Here is an 18,587-nt window from a genome sequence, read left to right on the forward strand (position 1 = left end):
CTCAGAGGATTATTTTATAATTTTAAAGGAGTTGAGATCATGCAATTTCTCATACTTAAATCAATTTTAAAGCTTCCAGAGATTTGAGGAACTGGAAATAAATTACGAACGAAAACAAGTATTTTGGAACATCCTATGCCATGAAATATAGTAATAAGTTTGTAATTTGAATCAATTACTTTGGTTATTATTTGAAATAATTTCATGGAATTTCGTTAACTTAAATATTTATGGAGATATGAAAAAAAAATTTTTATTAAAAACTAATCTTTCTGTCTTAGGTTTTTTGCTAAAACTTTAAAAATATTCAGTAATACTAAACAAAATGTTTGGAGCTATTTTTAATTATTTACAAAATTATTAGTTTTAAATTGGAAAAAAAAATTCGTTTAAAATTGTGCAAAATATGAGCATTTAAATTTGTTATTTTGTAATGCACAGGCATGGAAAAAATTAAAAACAAAATTTTTTTTTAGTTAATCGTATTTGATAACTAATGAAAAAAATCCAATTTGAATATCTTGAAAATTTAAAAAGTTTCCAGCAATTTTCTAAGTAGGTTTCGGGCTTGTAAATGGTAATGGTAAGCGGTTTTTCACAAATTTCAATTTGTATCATGAGACAAAATTTAATAACAAGCAATAATAATCTATCTACTAAAAACAACCTGCAGCCCGCTGACTGTTGACATGCGGCCAGCAAAAGCTTCTAAACAAAATAGTTATTTATTTTGAAAAATAAAAAAATGTCGAAAATTTTGAATCGCACTTTAGACAAAGACAAAGAAATGTGAGAATATATAATGTAAGAATATGTAATGTCCGCTTATATATTCTTTGCTTTAGAGTCATCACTTTTTAAAGAGCTCAATTTAAATAGATTTTATTATAAATCTATACTTCTCGATCGCTTTTTCCGCCTTAATTCCTTCCTAGTTTTGGATCGTTTTAAGAAAATCCAATACTTTTAATAACTTTCCAATACTTTTTCATATTAAGATACGCAAATTTTGAATTCGAGTAATCACTTTTTGTCTCGCTTTATTTTGCCGATTTTATTTTAAATCCAAGTGATTTTTCGATTCATTTTTTTTTTTTTTTTTTTTTGCCAGTTTGCTTACAAATTTCCACGTGGTTTTTAAAATTCTGATACATTTAATACAATATTAGAACTTGTGAGGTTTAAATTGTGTATTTTTTTATATATTTTAATCTCGCACTTTTTAACTCTATTTGCGTCGATTTCATCGTAAAACAAAAATTTTTTTTTTAAGAATGAAAACCTTTTTTTAAAAGGTAGTTTTTGCTACGCTTTTCCACGTGATTTTGAAAATGCCAAATTTTTAGAGATCATTACAACACGCGAGTTTCAAATCGCATATTTAAATAATCACTTTTTGACGCGCTTTGTTCGTATCGATTTCATCTTAAATCCATGTTGTTTTTCAACTATTTTTCGGTAATTATTACTTTACATTTCCACGTAGTCTTAGAAATCCTGAATTGTATTATGACATGAGAATTTTAAATAATGCATTTAAATAATTACTTATGGTCACGCTTTATTCGTGCAAATTTCATCGTAATTTAAAATTTTTTTTTTTGCATTTATTACAATGTTTTTCCACGTGATTTTGACGATACGATCCCGTTTTTTTTCAACTACGATGTTTTAAAGATATGCGAGTTTTTAATCGTGCATTTAAATCATCACTTTTTGATACAATTTTGTGGAGTATTTCATCGTCAATCCAAATTATTCTTCCACCGTTTTTTTTCGGCAGTTAGAGCCATGTATTCCGATATTTTAACGCAATGAAGTTGCAACATGAAAATTTAGGAAAATGTGAATTTTTAAGCTGCTCATTGTTTCTAATTTTTTGTAACATAAGTGATTTTTTTCAGGACAAAAGCGAAAAATAAAACGTTTCCTATTTAAAATTCATGAAACGTCTTATAATTCAAAAAACAGAAATAATATCTGAAGTATAATACTAAATAAATATTGAATCTCATTTTGTACTATAATAGTTTTACTTTAATCTTTGGTTTTTGTTTAAAATTGCCTTCAATTATAATATTCAATTTGAATTTATATTACTCATCAAAATATGTATTTATTGATTTAGTTTTTATACTTTCATTCTGTGAAGATTTTTTTAAATTTTTTTTTTTTTAAAGTTTGAATTTATTTTAAAATGTATACTCAGCTATATGAAAAAAAAAATATTTCTTTTATTCAATTTTTTTATTTTGTAGGATCCATCAATTTTTGATTTTAAAAAAAAGGGAAATTTTTCCTTAAAAAAAAGTACTAGTTTTTCCATTTTTGAATGAATTTTGATAGTTAAAAGTAATTTTAATAATTAAATGAATTTAATTTTCTGAAAATATTACTGATAAATTCCAGGTATACTGTTAAAAGAATGCTTATGTTTTGATAAAAATTTTGATATTTGCCGTTAACATGTCCAAATACGCGTGCGGCACTTTGTTATTCAACCTGCTGTGCAAGTTGCTCTTCACTCAAATTGGTTGTGCACCCCTACGTCTGCAATAATCGTCCCTACAAACAAATGTGATGGTAAAAGGAAAGAAAACATCATTTTATGGGGAATCATCCCCACTATACGGGTGTCATTTTTTATAAATCTTGTTTAATAGTACAAAATAAAATTTGTGAAAAGCTCTTTATCATTCAGAGCTTTCTTTAAAAAATAAGTACAAAAAACAGAGAAAATTGTTCAAAACTTTAAAATTTCAAGGATATTCAAATCAAACTTTTTCCATTAGTTACTAAATGGAATTCGCTACAAAATTATGATTTTTTTTTCAATTTTTCCATGCTTACACAGTATAAAAGAACTACTTTAAATGCTCATATTTTATTTAATTTTAAACAATTTTTTTTTTAAATTTTATAATGATAATTTGCAAATTAAAATTAGCTCCAAATCTTTTGTTTAAATTAATTCAATTTTCTTAAAGCTATAGTAAAAAAACATGACAGAAAGTTTAGTTTTTATAAACAAAATTTCCATATCTTCATAAATATTTAAGCTAAGTTAACGAAATTCCATGAATTTATTTCAAATAACAACCAAAGTAGTTGATTCAAGTTACAAGCTTACTACAATATTTTACGGCATAGGGTGTTCAAACATACTTGTTTCCGTTCGTAATTTATTGCCGGTCCCTCAAACTTCTTAAAACTTTAAAATTTATTCACAAGTGTGAGAAATTGCACGATCTAAACTTGTTTAAAGTTATAAAATAATCCTATAAGTATTTCTTGAGAAATTCAAAAACTGAAAGTGACACTTCAATTATTATTGGGTAATATATATATATATATATATATATATATATATATATATATATATATATATATATATATATATTTATATATATTGAAATTTTGAAAATTTTATTTAATTTAGTTAGCAAAGGACAATGTGAAAATATTCATACACAGGGTGCTTTGTTATGGCCAGCCTTATCATATATTTTTAGAATCCTTGTCAAAAGTGAAGTAAGAAAAGAATGCATGCATTATAAGATGCAATTAATATTTAAGCAAAAAACAAATGATATCGAAATCTAATGAATCAATCACTGCTCAGGAAGACAGGACTAAAAACATCAAAACCAATTTGATAGTCAGAAGAAACAGAGAGGAGTTGAATTAGGATTATTTTAAACACCTCCATAAGTTCAACATGTTAAATAAAATAAAAAATAAATTTAAAAAAAATTGTAATAATCACAGTTTAAGTCATCTTAATTTTCTCAGGCAATCTTACTAATCTTGATATTTTTAGTCCCGTTTCCTAAGTTGCGATTTGCTTGATTTCGATACTATTTGTGTTGTATCCCTGATTGAATATTAACTTCACACTCCTAACATGCATACTTTTTTTTTAATTTTCTTGGCAGGATTCTATAAATAGGTACTAAGAGTGGTCAATATGAATATGAATGAAGAATAAAAATATATCTAAGCAAATTTTATTCATGAATAAATTATGAGTTTCCTTTTGATACGTTTTAAAGTGGCCACAGAACAGGAAAATCAGGGAGAACAAGGAAAAAGAAATTTAACTAAAATACCCAAAAAGTCAGGGAAGATGAATAAATTCATGTTTGAAGTACAGAGAAATCCGATATTTTTTCCAAAGAAATCTGTTTTTTTTTTTTTTTAAACTTTAATGACAAACATAAGAAGTTTGTAATATATTTTACATTTAAGAATATATTTATATTGTTTTTACTCTTTTAATTATGATCTTTGTGATTTTCCATGCGTTGGCTGGATTTAGAGTCATGTTTTTAACTGTTGGTCGCTTGTGTTTTATTCTTTTTATACTGTTGTTGATATAATTTCTGATGTTTTATGTATCTACTCTCGTATGCCCTTAAATAGGGCGGGTCGAGATACAAATAAACAATTTAAGAATATGGGAAAACTGAAAAATGTATAATCATGTAATAAAAATTAGGGAATTTTTTTTCCTTAATGTTTGTGGCCACCCTAGTTTACATAGTTTTAATATTAAAAATTTTAAACTAAGTGGAACCCATATATTGCAAAAACAACTTCATCTTCAATAAAATATCCTATTTGAATGTCAACATCTCTAATTTTACAAATATCTTTATTGAATTTCTCTAACAGAATGTTATACAATTTTCCAGGAAATGTGAAGTAACTTCACCCCTAAAAATTGGCTTAAGTGTTTCCCACGACAGCATTTTCTCTCCTGAAAACAATGCAAATGCTATGGGTAGCGAAACATTAAGTGTAACACATGGTTCATCTCTTTCTATTCATCAAACATCCATCAAAAACATGTTTAAAGTGAGTATCATAAAGTTATAATTTTAATCAAATTAAGATGAAAAGTGTATGTGATTTAATAAGTTACAAGGTTGCAAATGGCACAGTACAACTTGATTGGATGAAAATCTTTATATCATGAAATAAAAAAAGTTCAAAGCCTTTATGATTTTTGCATTAAAAATTTTTGTGTTGAGTTAGGGTCATAAAATGCAAAAAAGTTTTGATCAAACCATTGTTTCTTCACATACTACTACAACCCAGTACCGTCTTTACGCATGAGCACATCCGGGCAGTGCCCAAACACTCAGGGGGCCCTTGACAATCATTTTATAAATTGTATTAAAACAAAACTAATGAATAAACAATATTGCATTACATATTTTTTAAAATAAATACATTCTTGCGTAATAAGTGTGCATTTTGTTTTATTTTTTCTACAAATAATGTTTGATTATCATGCAAACATCAATAATCTGAATAGTTTATCATCAGGAAAACTTAAAAAATCAACCGAGTAATTAAAAGTTTTCTACTTTAAAATGAAGTTTTTAGGTACTAAACTCTCTAAGTCATAATGTTTCTAAATAAGCTTGACCATCACAAACTCTGTTTAGTATTTATAATTAGTTAAATAAAGTAATAATTGAAAGAATTTAGTATTACACATGGGATAGCAACTCTTAAATTGGTTGAATTTTTTTTATTTGTTTTACCCTTTTGTTTTTTTAACTTAATTATTTTTATTAGCTTCTTACATTCTTGCTTGTTGCAAAACCGTGGTTTTTAAAATTATTTTATTATTTGAGAATTGGAACTGGTCAGCATTTCAAATTTATTTGAAATTATGCATAGTTTAAAAATGCTTTATTTTATGGGCATTTAGTTTTTGGGATAATAAAAACTTATTTAAGTTAGTTATAATTATTGCATATCTAAAAAATGCTTTATTTTATCTATGTGAAGTTTTTTAGTTCTATTTTAAATAATATGACATATTATAGGGGCCCAAAACATTACTGTTTACACAAATTTTAGATCATTATAAATAAAATATTAAAAATTACTAAACAATTATAAATAAAATTGTTTTGCTCAAATAAATGAGATCTTTCTTAGATGAATCTTAGGATAATTAAATTCTGTAATTGTGTGTAAAAATAATTTTCATCATTTAAACAATTTCAGAAATTGGCAAAATACTCAAAAAATAAAATTTCTTTTCAATCATTCTCCTGACTAAACTATTGGGAGCACATATTTTTCACATTAAATGCAAGGATGCCAACTGCTCTGCTTTCTGCAAAAGATTTTAGATTAGTGGTAGATAAATGGTTTTATGAGTCTCACCTTTAAGGACTATATTGTTCAAATGTCAAAATACTTAAAATAAAGAGAGAAGAAAAAACACAAAGCTGATCTTCCTTCAAAAAATAAAAACGACAGTTTCATAATTTTCTGCACAAAAATAAATGCATCTTTTAAGCTAAACTTATATCTTATGAATTTTTCAGAGTTTATTTTCAGCTGAGGCCCAGTAGCATGGTAGTAGCACTTCCCGCTTCTGAGACATAAGTTAATGGTTCTATTTTGGCTGACAAGTTTGACTAAGCTTTTCATCCCTTCAGTGGGTCCATAAAATGGATGCTTGAAGACTAATCACTGAGGGTTCTGAATTTCACTGACCATCCAATTAGAACGTCTGCTCCTACACCCCAGAACAAACGTTTTAGAAAACTGGGATAGGTGGAGTAGACCTTGGCCCTCTATGAGTTCAGTTTTTTCAGCTAATTTAATTCAAATAAGTTTTAAAATATAAATTTTGTTTATTTTGCTCTCAACTAGTTCTGCTTTTAACTATGGTTCATTTTAGATTTAATTTTCATGTGAGAAGAAGCAATTATTTATTTTTTTAATAATATTTGAATAAAATATTTTATCTGTTTATTAAAATAAAGCCACACAACTTATTTTTGAAGTTAAAAGGTCTTAAAATTCCCTCACTTTTTTTTTCTGCAGGATGAACTCTTTTCTAGAGTTCGCGCTAGACGGGACTCTGATGATGATGATGACATTGGTTTGCCTCGTAGTCCATGTACTAGTCCTACCACTGTTGATGTCCTAACTCAAGGCTTAAAAGTAATTAATATGTTTAAGTTTATAATATTCTAATTTAGTCTAAAGCCTGATCCACAGGGCGTTTTGGACAGGCATTGGATTGATATCCTATTATATTTGTCCACTCAAATCTTCGTTAAATTTTGGCCAATATTTATTAAAAATTTTATTTTTCTAAAAAGAATTATTACAAAATATAATAGCATATTATTAAATTTTTCAAAAAAATTTTAAATGACATTTAGTTTTTCTACTTCTAATTGAATGGCAACAGAATTTTCATAAAAAAAATCAAATAAATATCTGTTTTTAATTAAGTTCTAAATTTGATCCTCTTATAAAAAGGAAATTAAAAAAATAATAACTAAGATATTGCTGATACCTTTATGAATGATTTTATTGAACATTTGATGACTTTCTTTAATATCTATTCTTCTTCATTATTTGAACAATAAAAATATTTCAGTAAAATATTTCAATCATAAATTCAAACATTTCAATCATAAATACATTTATGATAAAATTAAATTGTAGATATGTTATTTTATGCATTTACTGTTCATGTCAATATAAATAGTGAATTTATATAAACATGTCAAGTATTATATAAAAATTAAGAGCCTTTTATATGGTTTCAATTACAGGAAAAATCATCCAAATCCTTTACTACTTGTAGTGCTGGTAGTTTAATTAGTATGGGTAGTTCTGAAAATGATGAGGTATTTCTTTTCTTTCTCAAAAAAAAATTGCTCTTGCTTTGTAATTTGTTAATGTAATTCTAATTTTCAAAATTTTCTCAACCAGGATTCTGCTGGGCAATCTTCAGGTCATTCTTCGAGGATGTCTCTTATTGATAAACGATCTTTTGATTCTGGTATAAAATTATTTCTATTGCTTTACATTACCTTTCACTTAAAAGTTGAAAGTTCTTAAAAGTTAAACTCTTAAAAGTTTCTATTAATTACACGCTTATTTACTCTCATATTTAGTTCCAATTTTTAACATCTTTTAAAGGGTTTGATATAAATACGGAATTTGATTCCTTTTTGTTTTAAGACTTGCTAAACCATGTTTGCATTTTTCTGTATAACTTAAGAAATATGTTTTCGGTTTATGTTATTTCATTTATTAATATATTATTTGCATATTTTTATATCCATTTTAAGAAATGTGCTAAGATATTATAAAATAAAGTTTAATTTTTTATTTCTCTATGAAGTTATAAAAAATTTTTAAAGCTAAAATCGGCATACAAATTGTATATGAATTAGCAACTGTTAAAAAAAAATCGCCAACTAAGTACATTTAAATGTATCATTCATAGAATAATTGGTGTTTTCTTTTTATCAGACTTCCACAATTTTGTACACTGCTTGACAATTGCCAAGGAACAACTGATTTATGCAAAGTAGTGTGCCTGGTAGTCAATAACAGTAAAATCAAGTGAAGAGGGCGTAATAGAGCAGGACTCGTTATCTATATGGAAGGCAGTGCACACAAGCTTTTCATTCCTTCAAAAGTTTGTTTTATTTTTGCAAAATTCAGTGTGGCGTTACAATAATTAAATGCAAAATAGCAGTAAGGCATAATTTGAGTGCTTACAGTCGTAGACGAGCAGTTTGATAAAGGAAGCTGGTCAAAATTTTGTCCCTGGGGCCACAGTAATGGGTATGTCAAAAAGTGTAATCTCGCAATTAAAAAATGCCGCTGAGGATGGAAATATTATGCAATAGCATGCCAGTGGTTCTGATAGGAATAACACACCTCAGGTTAGTCAATGTGTATCCCTAGTGGTGAAAAGAAGAAAAAATTTCACACCTAAGCAGGTAGCTGCAGACCTTGCAACCACAACCGGTATGCATGTTTCTGCCAGAACTATCTCAAGGCAATAAATCAAAATAGTTTGTATGCATAGAAGACTTTTTGATGCATCCCACTGCAACAAAGCAATCGTTAAAAAAGATTATGTTGATGTAAGAAACGTATTGATTGGGGTCACCAACAGTGGTCCTGAGTGGTGTTCTCCTATAAATCCTGTTTCACTGTGATTTGTGCTTCAGTTAGTGTGGAGAGAGAAAACATGTTATGTGCAACAGAATGTTCATGAGGGTGATCAGTATGACCAAGCGTGCTAGTGTGTGCAGGTACCTTGTAGAATGGCAGAATACCGCTTCACATTTTAAAGCAAGATAGCGTTACATCACAGCAGTATTGCAGAGAGATTTGTCTGGATCATGTTCATCTTTTTAGTGTGTGGTAGGTCCAGATTTTCCATTAATGGACGATGATGTGCAGATACATATGAGCGCAGATGTTTAGATAAATTAGAAAGTGAAGATGTTGTTCGTATACCATGGCCAGTGTACCCTGGACCTAAATTCTATAGAGCGTGTCTGGGATGCCTTTGGTAGACTTGTTTCACAAAGAACACACCCTCTCCAAATGGTGTAAGAGCTGAAAACCACCTTGAGAGAGGAGTGGGACAATATCCCCCAAGGACTCGTCGATAGTCAAGTGGACAGAATGAATAACCCATGCAAAATGTGTATTAGTGTCCAAGGTAATCACATTTTACTGAGGAACTCATATCTGTTTCATTCTGGCAAAAAGACCCATTTTTCGTGGCTGCACATTGTCTCTACTAAACATGGACTTAATTTCATTTCATCTATTAACGTCGATTATTAATTTTTCTGAAAAATATGGCTGTTTCTTAGCAATTGTCAGACAGTGTATTTAAAAATTTTCGTAAAAATAAAAATTTTTGTTTTTAGTTTTTTTATGTATATTTAGCATCAGTTATCTTAACAATGGAATGTAGAAAACTGACTTTGCATTGTCCCACATTTTTTCTCTTTATATTCTTATCTACATATGCTCTGAGCTATGGATGGTTGACAGTGTAAAGCTACGCTGAAATGGCTTAAAAATTTGCTGTAAGACTTCTGGGTTACTACTTCAAGTTGATTTTTACACCTAAGCTTGAAAAAGCATGCGATCCAAAATTATTATATTTGTAGCGTTTGTAATAAAACGCATCGCAAACAAATATAGCTAAATATGGGATAACACTTGAAACATGGCAAACCTTACACTTTGTGTTGTGTTATTACTTTTCTTCAATTTGCTTTAAGCTCACAACCAGTTAGAATTTATATATACAGGAAACTTTTATGAATGGTAAAATTACAGGTAAATTTGAACACAAATCACAATAATAAAACTTCCTAGGAAAATAAGCCTGTTCACATATCCCCTTGTAGCCATTACATACGCAGAGGGATACACAGGAAATTTTCTAAATTTCTTCTAGTTTTAGGAAGCTTGTTATTGTTCACATTCCATTCATATTATTAACAATGGCATAAATAGGTGTTTGGGGCCAAACCAAATGAGGCCTCTATCTAGGGTTGTCAAACATAAAATCAAGTACTTTAAATTAAACTAGAAATAATTTGGTATTGTATGGGTAATGTAATAAAGATTTTTATAAAATTAAAATAGCTAAATATATTTTAATTACTTTTCTAGTAATGATTAAAGTAAACTTGATAAGTGCTTACAAGGACAATTTTTGAAGTAAGAAAAAAAAATAATAATAACAAGCAAGAATTTTTTTTTCAAATATTTCCAAGAAAAAAATTTTTATTAACAAAAAATAAGCTTGATAAAAACTAAGCTAATAAAATATTTAGCTTTTTGAGGGAATTAATAAAATACAGATATTAAAAACCTGTAGTTTTTAAGTCACTGATTCTGTAATATAAAATAGTTTGCTTTTATCAGGTCATGTTTAAAAAATGCTTACTCCAAGTACAGTTATTTATAAACTCTTACACAATGCAATGAGTTTTTTGAAGATTCCCATCCCATCCCCAGTCTTTTATGTTTAACACCATAAATTACCGAACAGTGTTTTTAAAGTATAAATAAACATTCTTCTACTATAAAATATGTTTATAGTAATGAAATTTTTCATGTCTATGTTTGAATTTAATGTGTGTCCTGTAATTTAAGATGTAGATATGGATGTAAACCAGTCTGTACCCTTGAATCATAATGCTGCTCATCACAAAATTGCCATCAAACCAAAAAGAACATATGGATTACCTCGTCGTAGAATGAATCAAGTAAGTAATAAACATAATTTTTTAAAAATTAAAAGCTTATATGTCTGATTTAAGTGTTGTTTATTCCAAAGTGAATAATCAGAAATTTACTATATGTTCATACATGAATTTTTTTTAAATTTATCTTTGTTTAAATTCTTAGCCCTTTACTCAAAATACAGATTATTGGACAGTTTTTTCCAACAAATTGTCCTATTTTTTTAAATGGAGAAGTTATTGTTGTTTAACGCAGAGCATGTCCTCTTTTAGACTTTGTGTCTTTAGATCCTATATTAAATTCAACGCAATTCCACTAAACACTGCCTAAGCAATAGGTATAAAATTAACCATCTAATTAGTATAAAATTAACCATCTAATACATATAACACTTCTGCTACCAAATGTTTTCTAATATTTTTTTAAATCTACAATTTATATAATTTTTTATGTTGAGCTAACTATTCTATAAACCTTTTGAGTTCTTATTTAGAATTTTCATCAGTAGTTAGCAAGTAAGTCATAAAAATTAAATACAATGTACAAAATACTGTAGAAAAAGTAGATAAAAAATACTAATTCAAAATCAAGCATTTCTACCATTTACAAAAGTTTAATGATGAATTTAAGTGACTAAAATGTTTATTTCATTTTTAGCTATCAATTTATAAACTGGAAAAAATTATTTAAAAAAATTAAAATATGAGATCAATAGTACCTACATATGCAAACCACTGTCCCTTCCCATTTTAGCTGAAGCATAGGAATTTCATAAAATGTGGTATTATTTTCATTGAAATATGCTTAAATGACATTTATTAAGATACAAAAAAGTCTCATGCATGAAAAATATGTACTTTATTTAAGAAATGAAATAGTGTATGGTAAGTAATAATGGTAATAGTGCATAAATGGTAATGGTATTTTTTTAAAAAACAAGTTAAGAAACTTGGGTGTTTTAAAAATTTCTCAACAGAAAGTGTTTACTCCAATTAAAGAATGGCAGAAAAATAAAATTGGTGAAAATATACATCTTAGCGTCAATAACAAAAATATTTATTGAAATGGTGCCTTTATGCCCCTTCGGTTAAAATAAATCTAGCAAAAAACGGAAAACATAATCTCAAGTGGAAAACAGAAATTAATTTTACCCGAATGATTTTAGAAGTTTTAGAAATTAGTACTTAATATGGATATATAAGAGTTTAATTAAGCAATCAACAACTGCATTACAATTTAAGCTGTCAAAAATTAAACAGAGAAATAAGTTGCGTTTAATTTTTTCAAGCATTTTTTTCCGCATAATTAACACCAATTACAGTTGGTAAAGAAAAAGCAATAGAGAAATTTAACATGCTCAACCTTAATAACAATATATAAAGCTATCTATTCTTGTACTAGTCAGTTATGTTTCACGTAAAAAACTTTTATCACAACAAATTGCTTGCTATGGAGTATTAATGTAAGTGCCTGTAAAGTGTGAATTGATAATAATTATAATAAATATAAAATAATTATCTAGATTGCTGCTGCCAAACTGAATACTTTACCCTCAACTCCAGAAGTTGTAGAAGATAGCAGTAGACTTCTTCAGAAGGTTGAAACATTTGAAGTTGTGCGAAAGATACAAGGTATACTAATTTGAAAGAAAATGGTTACATAATTATGATTCTAGTAGATGTAATAAAATTACTCAATTTTCTTTAAAAGAGTTATCAAAGCTTATCTTTGTTTTAAATTTAATCAAACTTTATATTTTGAGTTGGCTGGATATTTTTTCAAATTCTGTCAAGCATATTGACATCTGTATTAATCCATTTTAAAAATGCATCATTTATTCAACTGACTACACATCTAAATTGACAACAAATACTTCTTGTGACAGAATAGATAAAATGACATGGAGATATAAACAGAGTTGCAGTGCTAAATTTTTTTCCAGGAACACAAGTTGAAAGAAAAACTTACCTATACTGTTACTGAGATGTAATATTTTTTAACAGATGTAGGAATAGGGAATGGGACACTGGGAAATAGTCAAATCCTATAAGCTATGTATGTAATTGTAGTACAAATTTCAAAAATAAAGTCAAAATTACATTAAATACTTTTTTATTTATTAATTATTATTTTGTGTTAACAAGGATTGATATGCTATTAATATCTAATGTATCAATATTGACTAAGGTGAGTTAAAAACATCATGCTTTATTGTTGGGTAAAATTAGGAAAACACTATAAGAAATTATAAGAAACACTTTGAAGTTTCATTCGTCAAATCAAATTCATTTTAATTTTTTCAATCCAGAATTCCTCATCAGTTATTTGTTTGATTTAAATAATTTTTCAAACTTATGTAAGCCTATAATTTTAATTTCATTCTTGATAAAAATTCTAAAAATATATTAAGAGCAAGTCATTACATCAACCCATATATATATATTTTCTTTCACTTCAAAATATTTTTACATTCATGTATATTTTCTAGTTTTAATCTTTCTAGACTATATATGTTTCTTTTGTATTCATATAATCAACATTTAGATTTATCACATAATATAAAAATGATTAATTGTCCTCCCATCTGAACTACCATTGAAAGAATTTTTAAAATTTATGTTTTTGTGTCAGATTTCATAATCTTATTAATAATAACTATTAAGCTTAGTTTAGCCCCTCGAGTGAGGACGATCACAACTTTTTACTTAAAAATCCGTTCATTATAGAACAAACGCTTTTGAGGTTGATTTATGTTTGATTTTGAGAAACTATTTTTTATTCTGATCAAGCAGAGTACTTTATCATAGCCGATGAAAATATTTTTAAGTACAAATTTAGTAATGAAGTTAACTTTATTTATAATTAACATTTATTTATAGTTCATAGTTAAAAAAGTAATGTAATCAAATAAAATAGAAAAAGAATTTAAAGTTTAACAATATCATTATCTTTTATTCTTGATTTTATGTATGCTCATTGTTTACATTATTCTTGACTTTATATAGACAGATTGATGTATGTAAAACAAAAAGTTACATCTTAGCATTAAGTTTTATTTTTTAACTCTCCCATAAGTTTTTTATACTATATTTTAGAGTATGGAACAACAATAGGGTTTTGTAGACATGTAGTCAACAAACGGCTCATTCTTTTGAAGTGTTTGACAGGATTCTTAAAAATAGCAAAATTTATTTTGTAAGAAAGAAAATAACTGTGCTGATGGTCATTCATACATAACTTTATAAACAAAAAAATGAAATGATTTTTTTTTCTTTTCTGTATTGACATCAGAAATAAAAATTTCTTCCATTTTCCTTTTTTGCACACTTAAACTGCACTAACTGCACTTAAACTGCACACTAATACTGCACACTTAAAGAGCAGAAAAATGTAATTCCTATAACAGAAATTTTTTTTACAATATTGAAAGTAATTTTAACCTCGTTATAAACAAAACTTTTTTGTTATTTTAATATTAGCATTTTGATGACGACTTGGAAACTTGTTGTAATGGAGTTTTTTTTTTTAAATGCGCCATTGTATGAGGTTTTATAGTGATAATATTTACTACAATTTTTTATTGCAAACAATATAATTTAAAGAATAATATAACTTTTAACCTCTGATTTATTTCAAAATTGTACATATGAGGTTTTATTTTTCAGAGTCAAATGCTTCGATTGAAAAAGAAAATGTGTCTATGCAGATGTCTGAGAAAAAAGTCATGCACACATCTTTTTCTTGCAGTGAAATGGCAGATTTCACTTCAGCTCTGATTCAAGATAAAACTTCATCTGAAAGCAATGTGAATATTATTAAAAGAAATAAGGATTATGAATCTAATTTTTTCCAAGAAGAAAAAGTAATGAAAAGTGATAAAACAAATCTAATTACCTCAGAACAACTTGACATTTCTAGGCAAAATGAAATAATAGGGGAAGATTCTAAAGAAAAATTCAAACTAAATAATTTACAGCAAAATTTCATTGAACAAAATGAATTCATTTATCGTGAAGTAAAGTATGAAAATACTTCCTCAGTTTTCGGAAGTGAGATTTTGAAAAATACTTTTGTTAAAAGTGATAATTTAAGTCCGATAAATTTGCATGATGCACTTCAGAATCACACAGAAGAGCCCATTAAAGTCTCATCTCTAGTAAGAAGTATTGAACGGTCAGAATCTTCAAAAGTAACTGATGAAAGTGGAGCCAATTTTGATAGAAGTGCAAATAATGTTGGGCAACACATTCAAAATGTGAAAATTGATGAAAAGCTAGATGAAATTAACAATATCGATCCAATCCGCGATATAATTAAACAAATTAGTCTCTCGAATGCATGCACTGATAAAGCAAATGAATCATTGCTTACAACTGTTTTTAAAGATAATCCTTGTTCTATACCTGGAATTCCAGAAGATAGCAAGCTTAATATAGATTGTGAGTTTGTACTAAAACCTGTAAAGAAAGACTTTACAGGTGATTCAGATTTAATCACCAAAGAAAACTTATTTGAAAAAGAGGGTACTTTAACTTCTTCTACATTTTTTGAGGAAGAGAGTATTATGAGCAGCAAAACTTTATCTTTGGGAGCTGAAGAAGGTGGTATATTTGTTTCTCATCATGCATCTACTCATAATGATCTCAAAGATATGCTAGTCACTGAAGCTCACAATTACGCTGCAGTTGAAGAAAAGAATGAAGTTTTCATTCAATGTACAACTTTGGACAATGATATTATGAAGAAAGAAAGTAATGAACCTTGGGTTAGTTCTGTAGGTTTTTCATCATCAAAGACTGATGTTACAGTTAGTTCCTCATCAACATTGTGTGACAGTAAAATGAACGAGGATAAAATAACAATTTCAGTTAACTCAAAACAAGCTGCCAAACATACGATTGCACCACAAGGTAAAAATATAAAGCAGCCTGTGGAAGAATATCAAAAACCTGCTCCTCTCATAAAATCTGATGTAAGTAAAAGAGTAGTCACAAAAGAAAAAGAAACAAACAAACAGAAGTCATTTTTGTCTGAAGGTTCTAATAACCCAACCAGCGTTCAAAATATAAATTCTCAAAAACGTGTTTCAGTTGAAATAGTTCCTTTTAGTCAAAGAATGAAAGAACGGAAATATCAGCCAATTACATTTTCAGGTAAAGAAACTAATACAGATAAAGAAAAGAAGACTTCAAATGTAACAGTAGAAAGAAAGCTATCAGATAGAAAACTAAGCACAAAAAATAAAGAGGTAGATAAATCAAACAGCAGACACTCTTTTTCTGGTGTTATTACATCAGATAAAAAGGAAGCTACAGTTGACAAAAAACCATCGAAACCTGAAAAAGTGCAGTATCCTGTTCAAATTAGAATACATAAATCAGCTCCAACTCAAGATGTAAAAGAAATAGCAAACAAACCTGGGTCTAATAAAGAACGTAAAAGTTCATTTAATAAAAATATCATAAAAGATGAAAAACTCCAATCTCCAAAATTAAAAGAAAAGAATGCGAAAATTGATAAACAAGAAAAATTAATTCCAGAAAATGCAAAATGGGAAGTTAAAATTCAGCCAGCTGCTAACTATTCAACATCCCATATTGTAGATGAGAGTTGCTCATCAGTAACATCTGAGAAAAATAACCAACAAAATGACTCACAAGTTTTAGCTGGAAATGAGCAAAGAGAGCTTCATTTAAATAATGAGCATGAATCTCTCAACACTAAGAGTGATACTAGAGTTCAAAAAGAAGCTCCAATTTCGTCTGATGAACCAGAGCCAGAATTGCTACGCGTGTTTGCTCGACGTTCAATAAAACAGAAGCACTGTGATAAAGTGAATGATATTGAGGAGAAGCCTGTCTCTGTTGTATCTTCAGAAGACTCAGTTCAATCTGAGAAAAAAGGGGATAATAAAGAAGTGATAAGTGTGTCACATACTAGTACTGTTATTAAAATTTCTGAAACTACAAAAGCTAATATTAAGCATGACTTAAAGAAAAAATCAAAGTCATTTTCTGAAAAAGAAAAAGTCATAGCTCGATCAGTTTCTCCATTAAAGGAAATAAATTTAATCCGCAGGGAATCTCCTACAAAACTCACATTAGATACACCAACAGCGAAAGAAACTTCACATCCAAGACAGAGAGTAGCAAATGTTCCTGACTTACCCGTAAGCTTACCACCGGATGTGATAAAAAGCTCTCTTAATGAGTTGAATGCTGATCATTCTCCTCAGCCAACTAAAGAAGAAAAAACAAGTTTGAGTCCTGTACCACCCTCAACTGGTTCTGTAAATGGAAACTTACCAAATTTAGGGACAGTCAAAGAAAACCAGGAAATTTTAAATGGAAAAGAGGCACATGCACCATCATGGTTACAGCTTGCACAACAGCGAAGAGAACTTCGAGAACAACGAGAGAGGCTTCTTTTAGGAGGGTCTCCTAATTCATTCATGGATGTAAGTAAAAATTTTATTTGAGATCCTTTCAAACTTAAGACATTTTATCATGTTAGTAATTGAATGATTTTTCTCCATAGGCTTCCAATAAACCATCACGCTCATCAAAAGTATGGGATATGGTTAATAACTTTCAAAAGCTGCAAATGACGTAAATAGATGTTTCATAACTAGCTGAAATTGCTTCAAGATTTATTATGTATAAGTGTACAGTTGCATAATGTGATTGCAGCTTTTGCTCGTTATACATTCTTTTGCAATTTAATACCACATATATGTACATGATGTATTTGTAAAAATAACTAAATTGCATACTGTGTTTTATCATTTTAATGTTAGATTGCATTTCTTTTAGTCTTTTTTTGTGTCTGTACAAAGGCCTAACCTGTAAGTTGATTTAGAGTGCTTAATGTTTTGTAGTAAAATAGAAAAAGTTGAAAACAAATCTTGAAAAGTGCATTATGAGTAGTTTTATATGTGATATGAAATTTGTAAAGCTTATAAGTAAAATATTTGTGAATTAAATGAAAAAATTTCCTTTATATACTAAGAAATTATAAAGCCAATTTTGATATGGAACAATATGCTTTTGAAAGAATGTAACAATTAAAGTATTCTATGAATTCAGTAGACTAAATTTATTTGTGATTTTATATACTAGTATGTTGTATGATAATTTCATATCTAAGTTACTCGCATTTTGTCAAAGAATTGATTGTATTGCGAAGATTTGGGAAGCTGCATATCTCTGCCATGCTAATAATTTTAAAATATTCTTAAATTTACAAAAAAAGTTTTTTTTTGAAGTTCACTAAACAAAGGAGTGTTATTTTTATATAATAATATAGTAAAAACTAAAAAAAAAATTTTTTTTACTGCAAATTGTGATCTTGTATTTAACACTTGAAAAATTTTCTTCAAAAAGGAGGTATGCCTATTTTTGAGAATTTTGTCTTTTAGTAAAAATCAACTCGTGGTAAAAAAAATTTCCACTTGATGCCTGAAGATAAAATTTTTAGTGTTACTGATTGTGTTATGCAAAAGAAAAAATCATCTTGCATCTGTTAAA

At 27.9% G+C, this 18,587-nt stretch overlaps 1 protein-coding gene across 2 annotated transcripts in view; it reads left to right on the forward strand.

Moving 5' to 3' along the window:
• LOC107450095 (uncharacterized) overlaps positions 1-18,145 on the forward strand; it is a 169,884-nt gene extending 151,739 nt beyond the window's left edge. For both annotated transcript variants that reach the window (XM_043042126.3, XM_016065818.5), the window contains 8 exons: positions 4,695-4,857; positions 6,856-6,975; positions 7,599-7,673; positions 7,759-7,828; positions 10,972-11,084; positions 12,584-12,692; positions 14,727-17,518; positions 17,599-18,145. In XM_043042126.3, the coding sequence (XP_042898060.2) occupies positions 4,695-4,857; positions 6,856-6,975; positions 7,599-7,673; positions 7,759-7,828; positions 10,972-11,084; positions 12,584-12,692; positions 14,727-17,518; positions 17,599-17,673 (3,517 nt within the window). In that variant the 3' untranslated portion in view covers positions 17,674-18,145. The remainder of the gene's footprint in view (positions 1-4,694; positions 4,858-6,855; positions 6,976-7,598; positions 7,674-7,758; positions 7,829-10,971; positions 11,085-12,583; positions 12,693-14,726; positions 17,519-17,598) is intronic.
• Positions 18,146-18,587: the final 442 nt, after the last annotated feature.

The sequence above is a fragment of the Parasteatoda tepidariorum genome, chromosome 11, assembly GCF_982258835.1.
Source record: "Parasteatoda tepidariorum strain Cologne lab strain chromosome 11, Ptep-v5.0, whole genome shotgun sequence".
Lineage (NCBI taxonomy): Eukaryota > Metazoa > Arthropoda > Arachnida > Araneae > Theridiidae > Parasteatoda > Parasteatoda tepidariorum.